At 39.5% G+C, this 13,797-nt stretch overlaps 1 protein-coding gene across 3 annotated transcripts in view; it reads right to left on the reverse strand.

The window, feature by feature from the left end:
• Nucleotides 1-13,797, reverse strand: part of LOC113122150 (transient receptor potential cation channel subfamily M member 7-like) — a 65,478-nt gene that overhangs the window by 26,898 nt on the left and 24,783 nt on the right. Inside the window, exons 28-39 of one of the 3 annotated variants that reach the window (XM_026293224.1) lie at nucleotides 13,407-13,509; nucleotides 12,595-12,671; nucleotides 12,436-12,473; nucleotides 12,122-12,150; nucleotides 11,444-11,488; nucleotides 11,194-11,259; nucleotides 9,606-9,889; nucleotides 5,390-5,472; nucleotides 4,964-5,169; nucleotides 4,671-4,722; nucleotides 4,412-4,518; nucleotides 3,729-4,224 (exon numbers count right to left, since the gene is read on the reverse strand). In XM_026293224.1, the coding sequence (XP_026149009.1) occupies nucleotides 4,112-4,224; nucleotides 4,412-4,518; nucleotides 4,671-4,722; nucleotides 4,964-5,169; nucleotides 5,390-5,472; nucleotides 9,606-9,889; nucleotides 11,194-11,259; nucleotides 11,444-11,488; nucleotides 12,122-12,150; nucleotides 12,436-12,473; nucleotides 12,595-12,671; nucleotides 13,407-13,509 (1,203 nt within the window). In that variant the 3' untranslated portion in view covers nucleotides 3,729-4,111. Of the gene's footprint in view, nucleotides 1-3,728; nucleotides 4,225-4,411; nucleotides 4,519-4,670; nucleotides 4,723-4,963; nucleotides 5,170-5,389; nucleotides 5,473-9,605; nucleotides 9,890-11,193; nucleotides 11,260-11,443; nucleotides 11,489-12,121; nucleotides 12,151-12,435; nucleotides 12,474-12,594; nucleotides 12,672-13,406; nucleotides 13,510-13,797 lie in introns of those variants that run through there. The other 2 variants (XM_026293225.1, XM_026293223.1) reach the window with 2 other exon arrangements.

The following is a 13,797-nucleotide window of genomic DNA, read 5'->3' on the forward strand; positions in this document are numbered from 1 at the left end:
GATAAATCCTGTGTGCTACGCAGTAAAAAATTCTATTTTAATTTTTTTAAGCCAAAACACAAAAATATTCAGACACATAGTTGACATAGTTCAAAAAAACAACAAGGTAAAAAGACATGGAAAGAAACAGGGAAAACTTGAATTACATCCCTTGAGGGTGCAACTATTATCTGGAAAAACCTCAGATGTCTGATGTCACAAGCTTTCTCTCTGAGTTTACCTGCACAACAAGACAAGCTGGAATCAATAAAAACTATGTGGCTGCATTTGGAAGGGGGGATGTTTTTTTCTTTTTCTTTTTACTGTTTTGTAAAAACAACCCAAGACCAAGAAAAAGTCACTGCAGAAAGTCTGAAAGCAAAAATCAAGTTTAGTTTACAGAACTGCAGCAAAAACAGACCATGATGCAACAAACCCAGGATGTTCCTGGATATATTTTTGGGTTAAACTGCCCAAATCCAAGTGTGTAAAGCTTGTAACTGCAGTCAAAGGGATTTCCACAAAGCAAACTACTCCATAGTGAGGCTCCGGATAATTTGCAAATGAGAGACTTCTGTTTTTTATTTTATTAAAAACATGTTTTCACTTCCTTCATTCATGCATCATCTATACCCATGTATTCCTAATTAGGGTCACAAGGATCTGGTGGAACCTATGACAGCTCTCTTTGGGTGACAGGTCACCAGTCCATCACAGGGCCACTTTATCATTATGCAAATGGTAATTCATCAATTTACAGTTAAACCAATAACACAATTAAATGTGCAAAAAGTCACTGGGTGTGAACACAGACAGACTAAACACATACCTGTGGAGGTCTTTTGACACTGGACATATGTACACACATTCCCTCTTGGTGAAAGTGCTTTCTATCCACGATTTCTGGGACTGTGAAAAAAGATAAAAAACAGTTGTGAGCATTAGCAAACAACTCCTGCGCCTTACTGTGGAGATTATGGAACAATTTTCTCTTGCACGTACTACAAACATCCTAAACGGCAAAAGTTAAAAACATGAAATGTTCAGCTACAGGTGTCTTGTAGGATTATAAGCTGCGGTAAAACAACTGTATCGTATATCAAAATTATAATTTGTTCATCACCGCAGCCCCATTATACCTCAGAGGAGCCACCAGCACTGAGCAACATTTATCACTCTCAACACAAAAAGGAAATCTGCAAACATGTTTATGTGATTTACACCAATGTTTTCCAATTAGTTTTGCTGTGACGTAAATGACAGGCTCTTATCAAATAAACATACATACAATGGAGGATATTCCACCATGTATACACTGTGTACATAACAGTCAATGCAGCAGTTCGTTGGCACCCGTGTCACTCTGACGTTCACAGCACATCTTGGGTGAATTGGTTTGTTATTATTGTTGTACCACCTGAGAAGATCTTGATAAATTTGTCTATTTAGTGATACAAATATGTATCACAGAGATATTTTTTCTTATTTATCTTATCTTCTTCTTAACAGCCTCCCCACTCTAGTTGGTATATCACAACTATAGCAGCTGAATGTTTCTCTGCATAGAGACCAATGTACAGTATTTCTCATTTTAACAAAGATTCAAGTAAAAATGGAGTCTTTTAAAAAGGATGAATGAAATGTAAAAGTTTCATCTACAATAGGTCATCATTATTAAGCACTGGACACCCATGACCCTGTCATCGGGTCACTGTTCGTCCTTAGACAACATTTGGTCAGAACACCAAACAAGACCTGCAGTTTGGGAGAGGTTCTGGCCCAGTCATCTAGCAGATCCTTACTTCCCTAAAATCACAGAGGGTCACATACCATTCTCTTCACCATTGAGACTCAGGAAGAGCTGTGTCGTGGCTTTTATCCATCTATCTGCGGTGCTCTGTGTTAGCCTTGGAAGGAAAGCCCAGTGGACGTTGCAGAGATCCGCTTCGGCTGAGGTTCCAGCGGAAGGTTGCTTTTTCATAATTGTGCGACTCAAGACTGACGCTGCGTGACAAGCCGGCTGACTCAGCCTGCACACTGTCACATGGACGAGGCGGAGCCGCGGCCACATGTGCGCTTTGTTTTACTCCGGGCTCCAGGGCACAGTCCGTATGATCGCAGCATCACTGAATGAAACAATAATTTAGGCCGGAGAATTAACTTTATCCAGAGCCAACCCGACCAGCAGACCGTTAATATTGTTGATATAATGGGTACATTACATTTGACCATTATGTTCATCTGGGAGGACTATCAACCACAGCACATACATATTTAGAGAGCCAGATACACATAAATAACAAATCAGTTTTCCTTTTTGCACTCACTGCTATGATTGTAGCACTGTCTAATTTGATAAGATAAAATAAACTTTATTATTCCCTGAAGAGAAATTTAAATAATTTTGTAGCAAAATAAGTATCAAAAGTAGTCAGGAACAGTCTAGTTCATGTATATTATATAATAATATAATCGCTCCATGAAGACATACACACTGTGTAGCCTACAGCCTGTTGTGTCACCTTATAATATGATCACAGATAGGCAACTCATCTTCCTGCAGGGCCACTATATATATAGGCAGGCAGGACCCCAGGTGCAGGCTGTTTATATACTGTGTGTATGTGTGTGTGTGTGTGTCCTTGCTGTAGATGCTGGCTGTGTGGATCAGTGAGTCGATGTGTCGCTCACTCCTGGCGTACAGCTTGATGTCATCCATGTACAGGCAACTGATGGTTGCTCCATTTCCTAGTCAGCATCCGAAGCCAGTCTTAGTGATGATCTGGCTGAGGGGGTTCAGGCCTATGCAGAACAGCAGTGGGAACAGAGCATCTTCTTGGTAGATGCTCCACTTGATGGAGACTTGTGCAATCGGCTTGAGGTTGGCCACTAGGGTTGTTTTCCACAGTCCAATTGAGTTCCTTATGAAGGTTCTTAGAGTCCTATTGATGTATAGCTCCAAGCATTCTAGGATCCATGTGTGAGGCAATGAGTCTTACAGTCTCTAGTGACTGCTTTATCTACCAGTAGTTGATGTTTTGCTCCCCTGGTGTTCTTACCCATTCCTTTCTGGGCCCTGCTCATGTATTGAGCCATGTGATTACTCATCTTAGCCGCTATGATGCCTGACAGGAGCTTCCATGTTGTGCAGAGACAGGTTATCAGGCGGTAGTTGTGTGGGACTGCTCCCTTTTGGAGGTCCTTCAGGAGCAGGACTATCCTGACTTCAGTCAGCCATTTGGGGTGAGTCCCATCCATTAGCAGCTGGTTAATTAGAGCTGCCAGGTGCTCAGGGAGTGCAGTTAGCTTCTTTAGCCAGTAGGTGTGGATCATGTCAGGTCCCAGTGCTGTCCTGTTCTTCATGCTTGAGACCCTTTCTTGGATATCTGTCATTGTGATGATTTTTGGGTCCTGTTCAGGGAGGTTGCTGTGGTCTGCTCTCAGGTCCACCAGCCACTGGGCATTGGTGTTATGTGGGCTTCTCCCATATGTTTTTCCAGTATTGTTCAGTCTCCAGCCTTGGTGGGTCTGCTCCCATGTTACTACCCTGCCACTGAGAGCACATTTTGGATGGTTTGGTGGAGAACACCCTGTATCTTTGTAACAATAAAAACTATCAGCAATATTTTAGTGAACACACTTTCAATATAATAGCTTACATTGTTCTGTAAAAGTCATTAAGTTGCAAGGTATCAATATTTTACAAGATTTCCAAAATCATATATATATATTATATAAGACACAAAAAGTTGTGATATAAGTCTTTATTCATTTATAAAAAATTGTTTCCTGCAGTGGCTAAATCCCAGCAGAGCAGCAACTTTACAAATTTCATATTAAACTCTCTGCACCTTGGATATATCCAGTTCATATAGTAGGCTATGTACATAGATATTCATAAATGTGTACAAACTATTTAAAATTCATCCACAAATGTAGTAAAAAACAAAAGGTTAAGATGGCTAGCACAATGTGGTAAAACCAGCAAAACATGACAGTCTTCATGCACTAGCTTCCACTGAAACCCAGATATGATTCTTCCAGTTGACTGGGTGCACCTTTCTGCTCACTGGCTTTGACTAAAACAGATCAGGACAGTGTCGCTTTATCATCATTCATTGCTTTAAACTGATCACAGCATCAGCCTCATTGGTTGGCAGGACTCCTTGACCGTACCCCCTGAGTTAGGAGGGTCTTCTTGTGGGGATGTCAGCTTGTCTGGTGTGTAGTCATTCCTCTTCAAATCTGACAGACAACATGAAAAGTTCATTACAGATTAGCATTTTATAATATGAAATTACAAATAAAGCTGCAAATACTAATATGATCCAATTTTTAATGTTGATAGATGGTAATCTGCTACTGCAGAGTAGCTTGTACACTTTGTGTACTCAAACAGCTGAGCAGTAATTTGTAACTAAACTTCTCTCACCAGGAAGTTTGAGTTTCCGACAGCAGGAGTTGCAGTGGTGTTTTGCACGGAAGTTTCTAATGGCATCGTCCCCCAGGTTGGCAGGTCCAAATATCATATCATAAGATCTGCAGCAGTCACAGATGTGATTCAGAGCAAAATTACTAGATATGTGTAGCTGCTAAAAATGAAACTGTACTCAATATTGAATTGAGGGAAGCTAAATAAATACACAAAAAAGGTGACTGACCTGTGTGAGAAATGGAGAAAGTGAACTTACCCCTTCTCACCGCTTTTTATGACTGATGGATCTGTCAGAGTCTCCCCCACACCTACAGAGGCACACATCAAACACACAAGCTTCACTACCAAAGATATTAAATAGGAAATCCATCAAGAGGACAGGTTGCAACAAGTAGTTAATGGAGAAAACTTTAAACACACGTCACGTGGGGAAATGGATGACCTGCATCACCATGTGAACCTCACACCAACAGCTATATACTGTATGACCTTGTCTGCATTTTACAGTGTATTGGTATGTGGGTCCCATCACGTGTAGAGAGATTTTACCCTGCAGGTCCAGCACCAGCAGCTCTCCACGGGTGTACTCGTACGTCCAGTGGCTGAAGGCCAGCATGGTTTCCTCCAGGAGGTTGGTGGGGACGATCTCATCTCCATTGTTGTTGTTGAACTTCCTGAACTCCCCAGTGATATACTCTTCTATAGCAAACCACTGTCCAGCAGAGTGACAGTAGAGCAGAAACACCTCCAGAAACCTGAGCAGGGGATGGTCCGTAGGAAAGGACATTTTAAAATATAAAACTGCACAAATTTTTACCAACAAGTTTCCACTGTTGATTAAAGATTTGAGTAGACAAAGGTGTTTTCATCCAGTTGGCTTTGTGGGTGGATGTATACAATCAAATGAAAATGACTTAGTAGACGCCTTCCGGCTCGCTGTCTTTGTCCAGCAAACACTCTTGAATACACACTTACCGTGGTGAATAAGGAATTGTCTTTGGCCTGACTTGGTTGAAGGCAAATGTCAGCTTCTGAGCAGCTCTTTGTTGCTGAATTTCCTGAGTGACACAGAGAAACAGCAGTAAAATTGATTTTATATAAAGTCTCAGTGTAATTTCTAAAATAATAATAATAATAATAATCGGTAGGTGTTTGATTTAGTATGTGTGTATATGTGTAGTTTTTTTGTGTTTTTCTTTTATTGTTAAATGTGTGCTTTCTTTTATTATAATAATGCATTATGACCTTTGGGGTGATGCATTTCATTTCAAAGTGACTAATTTATTTTTTAAAAATCAATAATAATAAAAAAATTAAAATAGTTATTTTTTGCGTAATTAGTTAAGGCAAACTATAAAAGCTGTTAAAAATGTTATAAGCTAATATGCTCAGGTATTGTTCTATGTTGTTTGGGTTTTCTCTCAAACTCGACAAACGAAGAAGAAAAAGCGTAGAAGAAGAAGAGAGAGCTCAAGCGCGGGAACGTGATGAACACTAATGGCGCTGGTCCGGAACAGCAGAGGATAGTAACAAAGACTTTTAAAATGCTTAGTGCCGGTTTTTTTTTATCACTGTGAATTGCCGCTCCATGCTTCTGAGGGCCATTGTGACGTTTCTGTACGGGGACTAAGCGAATTCTGACTTGTTTTCCGAGGAGGCTGACGAGACCTGATCTAAGCTAAACCTAGCGCCTTGGGACTGTCTTGTTGATGGCCAACCGGGAGGAGAGACGGGAAGGCGGGAAGGAGTTTCAGCTGCTGCCCTGGGACTATAGCCAGGTAGAGACTTTGTGTTGCACGTCCTCGTATTCCTGGAACCGCTTGGACCACTGGATTCTACAAACGGGTAGGATTGGCTTTTAATTTTGCGCCAAGGTAAGAGTGTCAACAAAACCTAATAACGTTAGCAAGCTATAAAGTCTTCTTAAAACAGTGTGCACCCAAAGGTGCTAAAGGTTTAAGAGACTTTATTCATTCTCGGGGATTTTGAGTTGAATGCTTTGTTTGCATTTTTCTAATGTAAAGCTAAAATGCATTTGTTCATTATTTTATTTACTGTGCTCTCATCCACAGATAGGGAGTATGCATAAAGTCCCATCCCTTTTCCATCAGTTGTGCTTGTAAATCAGTGGCAAGTTGGGACGGGTCCCGAAACCCGGTATTAAACAAGCCCCGGGGCTAAATTGTGGAAGACCGCAATATCAATAAGGTCCAGCCCTAATGGGGTTGTGATCAGTATTGAAGTAGTCATGTTAAATGTGCACATTTAGCCCACATGGTCAAATATCCGTTTATGGTGTAATATATTTTCGCTATTCGCACAGAAAACGAATGTGTCGATCGTGAACGAAACGGCTGAGAGCCGGCTCTTTGACCTGAACGACTGGAGCCGCCCTCTCTCGCTATCTGTCTCTTCAAGCCGGACTGGAAAGATAAAACAAAGTTGACAAAATGAGTGACATCAGGAAACGCAGCAAAATCTGGACACATTTCAATTACATTGACCAAATTAACGCAGAATGTAGAGTCTGCAAGACTAAAATTTCATATAGAGCTCACTTGTAAATAGTTAAACGTTTGTTTTTGCACTTTCTAGTTTATTTTTTATCATTCTGTAGAGTGTATAAATAAAGGTGTATTTATATAAGAAACATTTCATATAGTGCATGTTTTTTTACATTAGTAATTCATATTGAGCATAATTTTACATTATTGTTGGTAATAAATTAATTTAAGCACCAAAAAATCTGAAGCGCTACTTGGGAGCTGAAAGAGAAGGCTCTTTTTAGTGAGCCTAGCCAAAAGAGCCAGAATTCCGATCACTAGTCTGCACTCTGACTTCCTGCTGTCTGTAAGCAAAGGGCAGAGAGGCAGGGCTGTTGTTGCAGCAGACACATCAACACGGATTCTAGCGGAAGGATTTCGGAGAGATCTAAGCATTATAAAGATGTTCCAAAATAAAGCAATTAATGTTATAAATTTCTTTCTTCCTCTAACAGTATCGATAAGAGAACCATTAAAATACCGGATCATTAAGCAGTATCGATAAGAGTAGTGCTTAACGATACCCATCCCTAGTGGCAAGTTCACATATCTGATCAGCTACAGTATTTCTGCTGTGGAAATGTTGACATTTTGTCTGGATAGAAGATTTCGCACACTTTAATCATGCAGTGTTTCAAAAATTCTCCCTCTGTAAATGGACCGGGTCTTCTGCTACTATGAAATTAGCAGCTTCACTTTGTGATTTGGCTTTTGTGAACACAGCCTGCTGTGACACCAGAGCCTTTTTAAATTCTTGTGACTTCTGTAGCTTCTGCTCTATGTCCAAGTTATTGTACATGTCCTGGTTTTTGTTTTTTGCCGTCTGACGTTATATTCCTTAATTACAGCCACATTAGCTCCACAAACAAGGCACACAGTTTAACCTCTGATGTCGACAAATAGGTACTCTGCCTCCCACCTGCGTTGAAAGTCCCTTTTTTAAAAGTCCAGTTCTCATTTGGCCAGTTTTGGGGGGGCTGGCTTAAATGTCACTGTAAAAACGCCTACTGTTAATCGTTGAATTGATCTGTTGATCACTGATCAGTGTGTAATTAAAGCTGCGTCGGAGGGGGCGGTGGGCAGGTCATTGGCAGGCCAGCTGTTACATTGTGGGATTTATAGTATGAGTGGCAGGAGTGCTATGTACCAGCAGGCCAATAATTGACATATGAAATTATATAGCGGGCTGTATGTTTTGAGTCTGACATGTCTACACTACACAATTTTATGCCAGATTTGCCCCCTCCAGTTACCGTGGGGGCGTGGCCTGATTCCAGGATTGTCGCAACAAATATTTGTCTAAAGATGTGTGTGATGTCAACACAGTTATTTTACTGCACCTGGTCGTGGTCAGAGCCACGATCGTAAATGTCAAAACATGTTTGATATTTATGATCCTGGTCAGGGAGACTCCAACAGAATGCCCACAATAGCCAGTGAGAGCAAGTATCCTGGAAAACGGCACCAACCAGATGTTGTGTATCTTTACACCTCACAAACATGATAGCAAATCAAAACAAAAGCGGCGCCAAAAGGAGCACTGATAATGAAGAAATTTTGCCAACAACACGTGTCTTTTTAATGTATTGTGCAACACGTAACGTTACCACAATAGGGCTGACAAGAAAAAAAAAAAGGCGTGTGTCACATAGTCTCTCTTGATCCTGTGAGTTTCTCTGAAATTATGTGTGGAATCACCAATATGAAATTGTTACGACAAACAGATGGTGTGTGGTCCCCCGGTCTTGTTGAATCCTCTAGTTGGTGAAGATTTTAAAATCATCTAGTGTGTCCCCAGCCTTACTGGGACGAATACTACAAGCTGCAGTTATATTTTAATGAGCAAGCAATATTTAGCTTTTTGGGAGAGTTAACAACTGAACATATTCTGTTGGAGACTGTTTATTTGACATCTGGAATTTTGAACATAAGTGCACTGCACTCTATAAAAAGCTGCAGAGAATAATTTAAACCACAGCAATATATCCTGTGTAGGGATGATTTCATCTTTGTCACATCGTTCATATGAAGACCAAAATATGCACTTATTGTACATACACAGGTGATATATTATATATTTTTTTTTATTTGGTGTAAATCTGAAATCCCAAAAAGGGGGTGGTAAGGATGGTGCAGTGGTTTGAGTTGATTCTCAAGCAAGAAAGTTCTACATTTGAACCCCGCTCAACAAAGGGCCTTTCTGCGTAAACCGATGTGGTTTTTGTCTGGGTAGTTACAACAGTTACTACTACTGGGTAGTTTTGTCCTGTGAAAATAATTTTTAATTCTGTGACATGATTGCTTTTGGTTCACCACAGTGACTTACTGGCATCAGTAATGCCACCATTATTACTGTCAGCTTGTCAACCATGTGTTATTCAGTCTGAAGTTGAGGGTTGCCAGATCACAGTTGAGTATCCCCTATATCCCAAATGTTCACTATCATTATAACAAACATTTTGCAGGACAAAACTCAGTATAGATCTTCCTGTTAAAACTGTGCATTGAAAAGGCAAGATTGTATGACGCAAAATCTGCACTAACTCCACAGAGCAATACTGGGATGAGGTTTTCAGTCTCAGGCAGTGTGTGTACTGCTAAGGCCAATGTGAAAGTGTTAAAAACGGTGGCGTATTTTTGCTTCCTACCCTGAGACAAAGGTGCAGCACAGTGTTCTCCTTGTAGATGCTCTGCCAGGTTTGGACCACCTCAGGAAGGAAAGACTTGACTATATACAGGTGTCCTGGTTTCAGGATGTCGTACTCTGACCAAGTGCAGTGCACCTTGAGGGCCCGTCTGAGTCCTCCACCCATCTCCTCCTTGCTGAGGAACTCTATTTTTGCACAGAGGCCTTGATGAGCCCAGGAAGACATGCTGTTGTTGATAGTGTTGGGGGAGCTCTCCTCCAGACGGTACACTGTCACTGGCTCTCCTGAAGAAACACAACAGGAACAGTGCTTCATTACTTCATATCAAGTCTTGTGTTTTTCCTCATGTTTCTCTGCCTATCTCTCCTTCAGAGCCTCAAAACAAAAAGACTAGACAGTTTTGTAACCAGTGTGCAAAATGCCACTGTAGAGCTACATTGTGTTATGTGGCAAATTAAGGCCCAGGTGACAATATTGGACCTATAGTATTTTTACTGATACCCTGGTTATTGCATTCACAAAGCACAAAAATCATCAGTAATGGTTTATATATAATCAACAAAACTTGGCAAAAAATATTAACAAATATAAACTCAGCCTGGTTACCAGTTAATCAATTTAAAAAGAATAAAAAAACTACTGGGGGTGGAAAATTTTTTTCGATGCATCATAGTTCACTTTAAAATGATTCAGAATTCATGCTGAAAAGTTAATCGATTTTTACATTTGACTGAATAAAGTCAGCCACAGACACATTTTAGCACTACAAGTGCATGCACTACAAGCACGTTTAGGTTTGTATGTTCACGTGTTTGAGCTATGTAAGAAAATGGTGGAACAGACAAAACCCATACGAGCACCGCCCACTTCATTTTGCATTTTGCAGTCTGCCATCTAATCAACTTGGCTTGGTGCATTATCTATCATTTGATTTTTCTTTTTTTTTTTTTTATTGTTACACGTTTACATAAGAGCTGTTTCTAAATTATATGTAGTTGTTTTGCCGTTTTGTTTGTTGTTGTTGTGTGACAGCAAGTTTTGTCTCAGGGTTTTTTTGCCCATAAGAAAAGTTTTTGTTTAGAGATAGGTCCTTATTTATTCATTTTTTATGAATAAGAGCAGCTGTTATTGTTGCAATAAGAGTCATGTCAAAGTGTGACAAGTTTGATACAAGGATGCTGTTACTGGCACTTTTTGAAAAGCAAAGTTGCACATGTAATTGTGAAGCAGACTGCCACCTTAATAAAGTAATAGTAAAAAAAAAGAATGAATTGATTCTCATTACTGATTCCTGCAGATGTTTTAGATGTAGCAAGTATTTCATATGGATAAAGTATGTATAGAAACATTTGTTTTTGAATCGAATCGAGGGCCTCGAAGTCAAATTGGGTCCCACCCCTGCACACCACTATAAATACTAGTGAAAATATAGTCAGATTTATCGACCATAAAACTAACTGACTAACTGACTAAATGATCACAAAACTATCAATAAGTATTTGAACATTTAAACACACTTAATGATCCAGACTACTAAGTGAAAAGTATGAAGCAAAGATGTGCACAATGCACGATGAGCCAGACTTACCTCTAGGGGGCACAGGGGTGAAGGGGATACTCTGCGACAGTCTCATCAGGTTGTTACGTTCAACAGCTACAGGAGGAAAAGTGCATGCAGAAATAAATACACAGTTGTAAAAGTACTTTGTAGGAATATTCATTGCTCTTTGTTTCTATAACAGATGCAAAACAATAAAACATGCCATAATCACTTTTTAAATTTGATTTTATTTTGCAGTCTCCTCCCTGGAGTCCATGTGTACGAGTCCATGTCTCACCTGAGTACTGGTAGCTCTCCATGGGCTTGAAAGGCGAGGCAATAGCTACAGAAAAAACAAAAAACAAAACAGTTGAGCATCTTGAAAAACTTTTTTTTGTATTTTTTGATGTCATTTAATAAACATAAATGGTCATCACTGGACAAAAATTTAGGCAAATTAACAGGAATGTCCTGAGCTAATGTCATCCACCAGCAGATGTCACTGTTCTTTACAACAGAAATAGACTTGATCACATTTGCTTCAACAGTTTTACTTCCTGGAAATAGTTTATGATTGGTAAAAACAGCACAGAATTCTGCTAACATAAATTTTCCCGTGTAATCTGGACATGACGTTTGTTATGACCAGTATAATTAAAAGTCTGAATGCTACATCTATAAACAAAAGATAATCTTTAAAACATCTAAATTAATTAATTTTCCTGGATAAGGGATATTATCTATAATAAAAATAAAATAGAGCACTATTATTAAAATGGGACTATTATTTTTGTCAAATCTTAGTTTTGACTTTTTTGACAAAAGACAATAAAATCCAACCACATAATTCTCCAGTTCCAATTCCAAAAATAGTAGAAAAATGACCTCTCATGTTTAGGAGATACCTATTACTGTAGTATTACGTCATTGCATTGAATGCAAAGAAAAGGTAATTTCCCAGTGAAACATTTCTTACCATTTAATGGATCTTCCCCGGATGTTCGCCTGACATAGAGGAAGACAAACAGAGACAACAGAAAGACATTAACAAAACATCAAAGATTACATTACATTACATGCATATAGCAACAGGTCTGCGCATGGACTTGTGTAATGCATTTGGATCACAGTGCCCTGGCTTTAAACAGATGAGAGAAACAAGCACCAGATCTCAACTTAAATCACTGACTTGTTTCTGTATGAATCTTTGTAAATTTAAATAGGTAGAGGGTCTGTCGCGTGTGTGTGTGTGTGTGTGTCTGTGTGTGTAACCTGTAGGAAGATACTTACAAGCTGCTGGCTTGGGCTGATCTGGCCTGAACTCTTTCCTAAGAAACAATGTGCTGTTAAACAATGACAGTAATCTACTAATAAAACTTTTAAAAAGACAAACTATTCTTTTTTTAAACTCTAAATTCATTAAAGTACAAACATAAATACACTTGTTACCGGTACTGCAGCCTTGGGATCCTCATGTACGTAGATGTTTTCAGCTGACACTCGGCTCCGGTCCTTCTTTGTCAGAGCTACAGAGAGACAGTAAATGATCAGCCACCATGTGTTACCATACTTACTCAACTTTTATAACATTAAAAAGTCAACAGTTAAAGCTACACTATGTAGTGTTAAAATAGTAATAATAGTGTTAATAATAAGACCTTAAAATAAATAATGTCTCTAGACATTATTACAGAGACAACAATGTCTCTGGGGTAGAACAACTCTTAACTGAACAAGTTCTATTGCTGCTGCAGCCTGAGCAGGCTTGCATTGGCTGCAACAGCACTATGTAACTTTTGCGCTCGGGTAGGATCACTCATCCCCACCATCTGCTTCCAGCGGAAGAGTGCGACACAGCATACGTCACATGTTTTACTGGTAGCCTGAGTGGAGTTTGCCAACAGCTAACTATAAGTCGAAACGATCTCACATGGAATTTCAAATCCAACGCCCTGGCAGAGCGAGCAAAGAACCCAAAGAGGGTTTTGTCAGAGGAAACAAAGAAAAGAGAGAGAGAGTAATCGGACACAAGCCTGAACACAAATCAAATAGTCAACAAATTAATGTGTATTGTGCTGCCCACGGGGAAGCTTATACAGCAGCAGTATTTATGACATTGGTAACAATTGCTTCTCAACCAGATGTGGGAAACCATGAGCAAAAGTTGCATAGTGTTGCTTTAAATGTGGTAATTTCAGAGCTACAGTGCATTGAGATAACCACAAAGATTTTCTGTAGAGGATCTTTCTCTGTGAACTTACTGGAGTCAGGATGGAGAAAAGCTGGGTTTCTGTCAAGGTCAGTGAAGCCAGCATAAGAATTGACTGCTCTGATAAGACCGTGACCTTCAAGTGGAACCTGTGGCTAAAAACAGACCAAGGTGTGAAAAGGTAACCATTATTCTGAAACACTGATGAATTCTAATCTGATCAGGCTTATCTTATAGAGTTGCAACAAGCAAGATTGTAAAGGTAGTAAACATAACATAGAGAGCTTCATGTCAGACTTATTAAATGTGTGAGAAAACAAGTAGTGATGACTGATTATTCTCAATCAGGTGTTGATGTGTGAGAAACAACTTTGCTGTGCTGCAGAAAGAAAGGTTCATGCTACCAGCTTTTCTAAGAGAAAATGAAAAACAGCAATACAAGT

Source organism: Mastacembelus armatus, chromosome 3 (genome assembly GCF_900324485.2).
Source record: "Mastacembelus armatus chromosome 3, fMasArm1.2, whole genome shotgun sequence".
Classification (NCBI taxonomy): Eukaryota; Metazoa; Chordata; class Actinopteri; order Synbranchiformes; family Mastacembelidae; genus Mastacembelus; species Mastacembelus armatus.